At 30.7% G+C, this 11038-nt stretch overlaps 1 protein-coding gene across 2 annotated transcripts in view; it reads left to right on the forward strand.

The window, feature by feature from the left end:
* The window catches only part of Rnf138 (ring finger protein 138), a 32213-nt gene extending 21571 nt beyond the window's left edge, over positions 1-10642 (forward strand). The window contains exons 4-8 of one of the 2 annotated variants that reach the window (XM_046428399.2): positions 868-983; positions 3061-3117; positions 4198-4306; positions 6341-6448; positions 8311-10642. In XM_046428399.2, the coding sequence (XP_046284355.1) occupies positions 868-983; positions 3061-3117; positions 4198-4306; positions 6341-6448; positions 8311-8379 (459 nt within the window). In that variant the 3' untranslated portion in view covers positions 8380-10642. The remainder of the gene's footprint in view (positions 1-867; positions 984-3060; positions 3118-4197; positions 4307-6340; positions 6449-8310) is intronic. The other variant, XM_046428401.2, reaches the window with a different exon arrangement.
* Positions 10643-11038: the final 396 nt, after the last annotated feature.

Below are 11038 nucleotides of genomic sequence, written 5' to 3' on the forward strand. Positions count from 1 at the left end.
AGAAAAATCAGGTGTTGGCAAATAACTGGCATTTCTTTTCTTTTCTTTTTAACAGAGAGAGAGAGAGAATTTTAATATTTATTTTTTAGCTTTCGGCAGACACTACATCTTTTTTTGTATGTGGTGCTGAGGATCGAACCCGGGCCGCATGCATGCCAGGCAAGCGCGCTACCGCTTGAGCCACATCCCCAGCCCTGGCATTTATTTTCTTATCTGTAATGTATTGTTCTATTATTCAGAGAAGGTGTAAAATGATGTGGAGTAGCTAGACTTTGAGTAGATTTATGTGTCTATGGATTTTTTTCTGAAAACTAATAGTCAGTAAACAAAACTGTTACCATTTCATGCATGCACATAAATCAGATCTGTTTTTCTATGACTTTAAAGAAGGTGATAGAGCAATGGAGTGAAGCTAGAAAACATACTTGAGAGATTCTGGCTTTACTCCTCAGTGAGAAACTGAAAAATGTTTCATATATTGACCTGGGAACTTAATTTTTTAAAAAAATGCTTTCTATTTGTGCTATAAGTAGTTAAATAAAGAAATGCCTAATAGAATGAGACAACTTCTTAGTACTTTTGACTTTTTTAATATTAGTAGTATCATCATCTCAAGTATAAAATTATTTGTTGATATTTTTTGCTGTGACTTTATAGAAGTAAGGTCAGCACCTAATAGAAAGGTATTACCTATTTTCAACTCTTGCTTAAGAATTAAATAATATTTTTAAAAAATATGTTTTCATATACTGTTTATTTAAATGAATTTAATCTTGTTTAATTTCATCATTTATTTTAATCTTTTTTCTCGTTGAGAGTATCAAATGTTGTTTTTTTTTAACTAAAAACATTTTAATCTATTTACAGATTAAATTCTATCGTATGAGACATCATTATAAATCTTGTAAGAAGTATCAGGATGAATATGGTGTTTCTTCTATTATTCCAAACTTTCAGATATCTCAAGATTCAGTAGGGAATAGGTAAGCAACCTTTGTTGTTAAAAGTATAATTTTTATAATTGAAATGGGAATTGTTTGGGGAACTAGGATTTTTTTTTTATCATTTGTATTTTTAAAGTAAAATATACTATTAAAACATTTTCCTTCAAAATTTTTGATAAAAATGAAAAAGTTATTTGAAAAGTAAGTTTTATTTTGGTGATATAAAATATTTAAATTTTGGTGTTTTTTTTTTTTTTTTTTTTTTTTTTTTTAATTTTGAACTGGGGATTGAACTCAGGGGCACTCTACCACTGAGCTATATACCAGTTTTTTATTTTGAGACAGGGTCTTAATAAATTGCTGGGACTGGTATCAAACTTGAGTCCTACTGCCTCAACCTCCAAAATCGGGCTAGAAGCAATACTTTAAAATTAAAAACTTTTTTTTGTTTTTTTTTTTAAATGCTACTGATACAGTATTCAAAGCTTAGATGCAGGTTCACTTTGTTTTGATGATTATTGTGACTGGAAAAGATACCTTCCTATAAAAAATGTAGATTTCAAATGGAGATATGTCACATAAGTTCAAATTACTAAAATTTTTAGTTCTGTTCACTAAATATCAAAAGGGCTTTTATTGACATTTTCATCTTCCCTGATAAAAACTGTTAAAAATCAACCAGAAATTGTTATATTTTCAAGGGGAACATTCAAAATTCATTGATTTTATTTATGTAGGAGATTTTTTAACTGATTAGAAAGACCTGTTACCAAGTTGAGTTTGAGTGTTTTTTAAACAATACAGAGGTAGAGTCTCCCTGTATTGCCCACACTGGCTTCCAGCTCTTGGGTCCAAGCAGTTCTTCTTCTTCAGCCTCCTGAGTAACTAGAACTACAAGTGTGCCCCACTTGAGATTTTTAAAAAATAGGTGTCACATACTGATTTTGGTCACAAAAATCATACAGTGTTTCCTTAATAATTGTATTCTTCATAGTTTGAGTTTATTTTAAAGAGCAATTTTTTTTTTAGTGTTTTTGTTGTTAAAATGCCACCTTTACTGGAACAGACAGATTAATATCTGTCAAATATATGCAAAATACTCTTAAAAGTTTTTTATTGGGCTGGGGTTGTGGAGCAACAGTAGGGTGCTTGCAAGACCTGGATTTGATCCTCAGCATCACATAAAAATAAATAAACAAAATACAGGTATTGTGTCCAACTACAACTAAAAAATAAATATATTTTTTAAAAAGTCTTCTATTTGGGTATGTAATTCAACTGCGTGTGGAGAGGTGGTTATCTTCACAGAGGGTGCCTTTTCATTGAGTATATATTGTTAAATGCAACTTTATTTTGAAAAATTTAAAAAAGACCATCTGTTAGGTAGGTGATACACTATTGTTTGTCTTTTTATAAAAGAAAATTGAATAGTAAGGTTTTTTTGTTTGTTTGTTTAAGTTCAACAACCCTTAAGTTTAGGGTTGAGATATAGAGCAAACCTCTTTAGGACTGCTACCTATCTCTTTACTATTTAAGATTTCTACGTTTGAAGGACCTTGCTTTTATAAAATTGACCAAATGGGTGAAATTCTCTCTCACATAAGTGGCAATTCCCATATGGCATGTCCATTCTTCCTTTACGGTTTCTCTAATATTTTATACGACACATGACTGACAAGTGAAGAGAATATATCAAGATGTTGTATATGTTAAATATTAGTGAAGTTTGGGAGTCAAATATAAGTGTAGTAAATAAGTATTTTCTTAAGCCTACTCCGTTTTGGAGGCCACAACCTTAAACAGTATCCTACCACATGTCAAAAAGTTGATGAATTTTTGAAGTCTATCCATGTTTAAAATCTTACTGGTAGAGGTAGAGGAGTAGGATTTAAGGTAATTGCAAAATTGTCTAATCTGTACTTTTGTGACTGCATACTAATATTAAAAGACATGAATAAGAACCTAATAAGCAGTTCTGTCTTAATTTGTTTGAAAAGTAATTACCATAATTATTGTATGTTCAGAACATTTGAAATTTATTAACAGTTCAAGTTAACAAATCCCTGATGGTTTCATTACTTGAGGTTTTAACCATTTCCCCCCTGTGCTTATTAAGTAATAGGAGTGAAACATCCACATCTGATAACACAGAAACTTACCAAGAGAATACAAGGTAAGCTTTTTAAAAATTTTGCTAATTTAGCAGGTAATATCTATTATTTATTAAATAATAAATTTGTAAAATAAATTTTTATTTGCTTAAATCAACTTAACAACTAGAAGTTGTTAGTTTAAGAAATAAACAGTATAATTTTTGTTTTTAATAATTTCATTAAATTTAGAAAGTTTAGCTATTCTCTTTGACTGTGGTTAAATTTCTTCCAAGCATGATTCATATAGAGTTTTCAATGTTGAATTGTTCCTTGATGACTTTGAGAGGTATCAAAACCTAATAATGCTTGATCCTCAGATTGTTTTGAAGTGCTTTATTCTAGTGATCAATGTGTCTTTTTGCTTTATCTGTAAATTTTGTATGTTTAATTCCTAGGACCTGGATTATATTAAAGATATAATTTATTATTATTTCTACTGAGGATTTAACCCTGGCATGCTTTACCACTGAGCCCTAGCCCACTTCTTTTTATTTTTTATTTTGAAAACAGGGTTTTTTCTAAGTTGCTCATGGCTGGTCTCAAAGATGAGATTCTACTGCTTCAACCTTCTGAGTTAATGTGATTACAGGCATGGGCCTTTGTGCCTGGCTAAAGGTATAATTTTGGTAGAAATCTTAGAAGTTTTAAATTTTAGCATCAGACACTGGTGCATGCCTATAATCCCAGTGACTCAGGAGGCTGAGGGAGGATCACAAGTTCAAAGCCAACCTCTGCAGCTTAGTGAGGCCCTAAAAAAATTTTCAAGGAACACAAGAGTGACATCTATTAGCTTCATATTAATGCTTGATTCTAAAAATTTGGACTTAACTACTTAAAAAAAGCTAAGTCTTTTTGTTGTTATTGTTTTGATCTAGGCAGAGTCCATGAAAAAAATTTAATACTATTTCTGTTAACTGAGTTTGTTTGAGAAGTTCTGTTCTAGATCATTTATTGAAAACATTTTGAAAATGTGAGAATCCTTCAATAGTCTAATGATTATAACTTTAAAAAAATAAGCTCACATTAGTCAAAATATAGTAGAGCTAATTTTTTTGTTACGGTATTGAATTAAATATGCTTCATTTACAATTGTTTTGTAGTTCTGGGAATCCCACCTTTAAGTGTCCCTTGTGTCAAGAGTCAAATTTTACTAGACAGCGTTTACTTGATCACTGTAACAGTAACCACCTATTTCAGATAGTTCCTGTGGTAAGTACATGTTTAAGATAGTCTTCTGCTTAAAGTATGCTGCTCCATTTATTTTACTTTATATATGCAAAAGGGAAGGCCATTGATATAAATTGGGATATAGAGCATTATCAGTAAGGTAGATTTTTGTCAATAAATGATTGATAAATCAAATTTTATTTGAGCCAAAATGAAATGTTTAGAAATCCAAGGGATATGCTTATTATGAGATAGGATAGGACAGCCTGGAGAAGAGTAAAGTGATGAATGAGGTGAACAGGAAATTCATTGTTAAACAGTGACAGAACCTAAATCTGTTGGGTCCTTTCAGTTTTTTTCTCTATAGGATGTAGATGACAGGGTCCAATCAGGTGGATTTGTTGAAAGAATAAACCCAACAGGTATTTTTTAACAAATATTTATTTTTTAATTGTAGTTGAACTCAGTATCTTTATTTATTTTTTTTATGTGGTGCTGAGGATCGAACCCAGGGCCTCGCATGTGCTAGGCGAGCGCTCTACTGCTAAGCTACAACCTCAGCCCCCCAGCAGGTATTTTAAATTCTAAAGCTTTGCAGAATCTGATACATGAATGCATAAAGCAAGGAAGGAAAAGAACCATACTTTCTTTTTGATGCAGACAAATCATTTTGATGTCATTTTGAGGGTGAGTTAGAAAGTGATGAGACCTTTTCAGTGAATGAAGAAAATAAAAGAGTAGCAGTGTGCAGGATTCCAACATTGTGTTAATGGTCTCAGAACAGCTTATTTTGAACACAGTTAATAAGTGATTTTAACTGTGGCTAATGGAATAGAATGAACAGAACTGGAAGAGATATTTCTTTTTTAGCTAAGCTTTGTGTGTGTGTGTGTGTGTGTGTGGTCCTGGGGATTAAACCCAGGGCTTTGTGCATGCGAGGCAAGCACTCTGCTAACTGAACTATATATATATCCCTGCCCATAAGCATTTTGATACGTAAACATTCTCTTCAGAAATAAGAATAGGAGGAAAATTTATCAGTAAAAACTTGTAGATATTTTTAAGCTTAGTGGATTACTAGAAAAATTTGTGAAAAAAGCATGCCCCAATAACTATCGAGAATTCCTTCCAACTCTTGCATACCTACTTTGCTTTTTTAGAAGGGGATCAGTTTCTGTTAAATAATAATGCCAAGAAGTCTTCAGGAAATCTCATATATAAGAAATTACACTTAGTTTTATATTGAATTAGCAATTTTTATTCATTTCTGCTTAATAGTCACTCTATTGTAAGCTTTGACTAGAGTCCAGTTACAAAAGTTCCTTTTTATATTATTTAGTATGTCATCCATTTGCTTTTAAAGATGTACTTCATTAAAATTTTAAGAATGCAATTTAAATTTCATAATTCACATAATTTTCATTTTACATGTAAATGAAGCTAATAATATCATGGTATTATGTAGATCGAATGAGATTATTTACTACATAGGCAATTAATGATAACTATCATTACTGTTGGTGTTTTTATAGACTCTGTTTCTATTGAAATAATTGTGTAATTGGAAATTAAGTAATAGAATATAAAAGGTCTCTTATTAGTGCGTTTTTTAAGGTACTTTGGGAAATAATCTAGTTATGAAATCTGGCCTTTAGAAATGTTTTTCTTCAAGGGCTAGAAGTGTAGCTTGGTGGTAGAAGGCTTCCCTAGCAGGCTTGAAGCCCTAGGTTGGATACCAGCATCATTAAAATAAAAGGAAATACTTTTCAGATATTTCAGTTTTGTTTTGTTTTTTTTTAGAGCACTGAAGTACAGCAAATATTGCAATAAAACAAGTCACACAAAATATTTGATTTTCCATTGTATATAAAAGCTTATTATTATGTGTTTACTGTGTCAAAATAAAAAACAATGTGCATAGCTTAGTTTAAAAATCTTTTTTTGCAAAAAAAGTGTAAGCAGATATTATTTGAACTTTTGGAAAAATGGTGCCAATAAAAGTTGCTTAAACCTTCCATTATATAAAGTTTGATTGTTTTCATAATTTTTTTATATAAAACAATCTGTTTTTCATAGACATGTCCTATTTGTGTGTCTCTTCCTTGGGGAGATCCTAGCCAGATTACTAGAAATTTCGTTAGTCATCTAAATCAAAGACATCAGTTTGATTATGGAGAATTTGTGGTAAGTAAATTCTTTTAATAAAGTACTATTTAAATATTCAAGTTAAATTATTTTTTCAATCTAGACTTGGGGTTTTCTTTGTTTGTTTTGTACTAGGGATGGAACACAAGACATTCTACCACTGAACTACATTTCCAGCCCTTTTTAGTTTTTGTTTTGAGATGGTCTCACTAAAAGTTGCCAAGGCTGGTCTCAAACTTGAATTCCGCCTGTGTTGCTGGAATTTTAAACATGCATCTCCATGCCTGGCTAGACTTGAATTTGAATCAAGCTGTTATACCATATTGGTTAGATATATAGCAAGTTCTTTTATTTTTGCTGACAACATTGGCAAACTTTTAGATTATAGATATACTACTTGAGGTACAATTGGTACAACATATGAAAGGATATATTTATCATATACTATAAGTTGTTGTTAAACCTACTATTAGAGATTTCTCCACATCTAGCACATGAAACTTTTTTTTTTAATGGAGGAGCTTAAGTATTAGGCAAAGCCAGGTTGATTACTTAGGAAAGTGAGCAATGAAGTTACATAATTTAAAAATGGCTCCTTAAAGCAAAACTGTGGGGTTAATTTCTCTTTCCTGAATGTGTCATAGTTTTTTAAAATTAGTTAATGACTTCTGTGTTAAATGTGACATTACATTTTATTCATCTCCAGTGTAATTGAGACGTTATTTAATTCAGCATTAATCCTGACAAAAAAATGACTATTTTCTAGTTTAGGTAATAAAACCAGACATGTACCGTTCTCACAGGGGGTGTGAACAAAATTTACATTTTTCTTTTCTCTCCAGTTTTGAAATTATATAACCCCTCCGTCATCCCCCACCCCCAGCCCTGCTGCCCCCATATCTTCAGTATTAGAGATTGAAACCAAGGGTGCTGTACTAATGAGCTCCATTCCCTCTTCATTTTTAATTTGAGAGGGTTCTGCTAAGTTGCTCAGGCTGATATTGAAAATGTGATCCTCCTGCTTCAGACTGCTGAGTCTCTAGGTGTGAGCCACTGCATCCAGCTGAAATTGCATTCTTGATAAATGGGTTTTTTGTTGTGTTTTTGAGGAACTGGCATTTTTGGTGGCCCTTTCAAAACAATTCAGATATACATAAAAATCACTGTTTCATTAGCAATTTTATGAAGTACTTGTAGATTATTATTCTCATCCTAGGAAAGGTTACTATGTCTGGAAGACTATTTGGAAAAATGAAAATCTGTTTACTGAGCTACTTTTGGTCTAATTGTTGTATTGTTTTACCTTGCTATTGAAAACTATGATTTTAATTATTCGATGCTGTTATTTCTTTGGGCAAATTTATCGATTATGATTGTAGGTTACAATTAAGCATAGTTTTGATTAATGATTGGAAATATATATTTCATTCTCTGTTGATCTTATTAGTCCTAAATAATTTACAGTTGAACTTAATTTTAATTAAAGCTTAAGTATTTAGATCTTTTAATCTTTTATCTATTTATTTTTTTCACACTGGAATTTGAACTTGGGGGTGCTCTACCACTGAGCTACATGCACAGCCCTTTTTATATTTTGCTTTTATTTTGAGATAGTATCTCACTAAGTTGCCCAGGCTAGCTTCAAGCTTGTGATCTCCCCACCTCAGCCTCCTGAGTTGCTGAGATTACAGATAGGTGCCATTAAATCCATCTTAATCTTATATTTTAAAGTATACTATGTGTTGTACATAAATTGTCCTGAATGTAATGTACATCAAGATCAGTAATATACTGGATAAATGTGGAATAGTTGAGTATTTTCTTATTGACTACTTAATGTTTTGTTGTTTTTTTTTTTTTGTGTGTGTGTGTGTGTGTGTATGTGTATGTGTGTGTTCTAGAATCTTCAGCTAGATGAGGAAACCCAATATCAAACTGCTGTTGAAGAATCTTTTCAAGTAAACATCTGAAGCCTGTAGACATCTCTACATCTTTGTACCTGCAAGTGCCATCTTTAAGGGGAAAACTACACGAAGTCACAGTTTCAGTAACTTGATGTGTATATTAATAAAAGTAATTCAGTCTATTGTTTTAAATTTTTTAATTGAAAAGTAAAGGTTGGGCCACCTAAAAACTTCATCTTCTTGACAAGTTAAAAAATGAAAGTTAACATTACTTTAAAAGCATAAAAAGGATTATATCTCAGTAATGTAGTGAAAAGGGAATCCCTGTTGTACTCTTATCTTTTTTTATATTACATATTTTTGAATTTTTCATTATTATTATGTTGCTTTTGAAATTTTGGTGCAGTTTTTCCTATTTATTGTACACAGGTAACACACAGTAGCAAATTCTGAAAGACGTGATTGATATAAACGTAACAAATCTGAGCCAGTTGTCAGAGTTGCAGAATGAAAACTTGAAGTGCTAAATGGAAGAATCCAAAGGAAATTTTTTAAACACAGATTATAGCTGAAGTATTCAACTATAAGAAAATTGTATTTATATAACATTTAGTATTTTTGAAAACTAGTGAGATTTCTTTAATAATTTTAACTCTTTAAAAGTAAAAGTTCATTGCAAAGACATTTCCTTTTTGCTATTAGAAGGAAATATCAAGAAAAAAATTTATTTCTTTGGAGCAATTGGTAATTCAATTTTGTGTGTTTGACCAATTTGTAAGCTGAAATACCAAGCTGAATAACAATTGTTTTGCCACAGAATTTTCAATAGCCAGTGTTTCTCATTAGCTGAGATGAAACTTACTAGAAACTTTCAGTTGGTGATATATTCTACAGATATACTTAAATGAGAAATTTAAAGAAATTCAAAGCTAAAGATATATATGTACATATACTTTTGTATGTATATACATAACATACATACACATATATATCTTTGCATGCAGTTTGTCAGGTTATACAGAACTTTTATTAAGGATTTAAAAATGAACAAGCAATATAGGATTGAATTATCTGATTTGATTAAAATTTTGTATATCACCAAATTTTTTTAAAAAGTAACAAATGCTAAGTGATATAAGTTGGTTGCTATTACACCTTAAAAATTGAGTTTACACACAATTACCTATTTATATGGTGCTCATTTGTTATTCTCAAAAATAATTCGTGACTATGAGGGTAGTGAAAATAGATTTTACCAGCCACAGTTTCACTACTTCAAAGTCAAAACTAAGTTTTTTTCTTAATATTGAGAATCATAAAGTATTTTGTAGAAGGGCCAAATCACAGAAAAAAAGGATAAAGTGAATTCACTGACATTCCATACTAATACACAATGTTTATGCTTTCTTTAAAATTACTAAAAGATCAAAATCTCAGAAGTAGTTTGCTGCTAATATATACATATATTGTATAAAAAGGTATATTTTGGTTTTCTTAAAACCCTTGTTGACTTTTCTACAGTGAACATTTTTTTAAACTTGATTTAATAAAAATGTTAATTTTAGAAGTGAAGTTTTGTAAAAACCTTTTTCAGTCAAACAGCAATGACTTTATTTATAGATAGTAATAACAATCACACAGAAAGCCATACATCTTAATGCCTTTGTTCTGTTATTCTAAGAGTAATGTTTACTGTATGCTTTAACATTTTTTTCTGCAGCTAACATGAGTGTAATTTTAGGAACAGCAGGATGAGTTCTTTTTAAAGATACTTTCGACCATAGTTTTTTTCCAGTTTAAAGCAATAATTTAGTAGTTTCTTTCAAAGTTTAACGGGTCCGGTGTATGTCAACTTAAACCATTCTGAAATTTGCAAACTTCTTTAAAGGAAAATTGTTGGTAGAGATCATCTTGATGAAATTGTATTTTGAAGTTTTGTGAATGAGTTAAATATTAGTAGTCTTGTGTGTTTTACATATAAGCTTTTTCATAAGGAAAATATTGACTTTGGTATTTGCTTTTCTCTGGGAGTTCAAGTATAGAAATAATTGTTTAAAATAGCCCCTCCATTTGTCACTGGGTTTGAAGTAGGGATAAACCTGTACACATTTAATTCATGGAAATTAAATTCATGGGAAAAGGTTCTTATTTTAAATAATTTGTCAGGGTAAAGGAGGGAAGCTATTAATACTGATACCTAAATTTCACAATACCACTTAGGAAAGCCTTTTCTTTAAACAAATTACAGTTTATGTTGTTCGTTTAAACAGAGTCTTATTTGAGATGTATTGCTTTATTTTTCAATTAAAAGTGGTTTTCTCCTACTGTGTGTCTAATGAAAATTTTATCCAGAGGCAAATATAACATCTAACTCTCGTAACTCACCCTGAAAGACACATAGATGATAACCCATTTTGTACGTTTTAAAAAAGTGAGTAGGCAAAAGTTATCACATGCTCATACTGTTGAATTTAACTTTATAAACCTTTCATCTATTTTAAATGTTGATAAACACATTATAAAGCTATTTTATGAAGTGTCTAGGTCATCTAGCAAGATTTTTTAAGCCCTGATAGGCAGAAAGCTAGTTAATTGGTTAATTAAATACCTTTATTTGGAGTAATTACTCTCAAGATACCAGGGCTATAAGAATCTATTGCAGGTACAATGTCATATGCCTATTGGGCTGCTTGGTAAGTACTACCTTTAGTAAACTATAACTTCT

Source organism: Marmota monax, unplaced genomic scaffold (assembly GCF_021218885.2).
Source record: "Marmota monax isolate L192 unplaced genomic scaffold, Marmota_monax_Labrador192_F-V1.1 WCK01_AAM20220418_F8-fsc00031, whole genome shotgun sequence".
Taxonomy (NCBI): Eukaryota; Metazoa; Chordata; class Mammalia; order Rodentia; family Sciuridae; genus Marmota; species Marmota monax.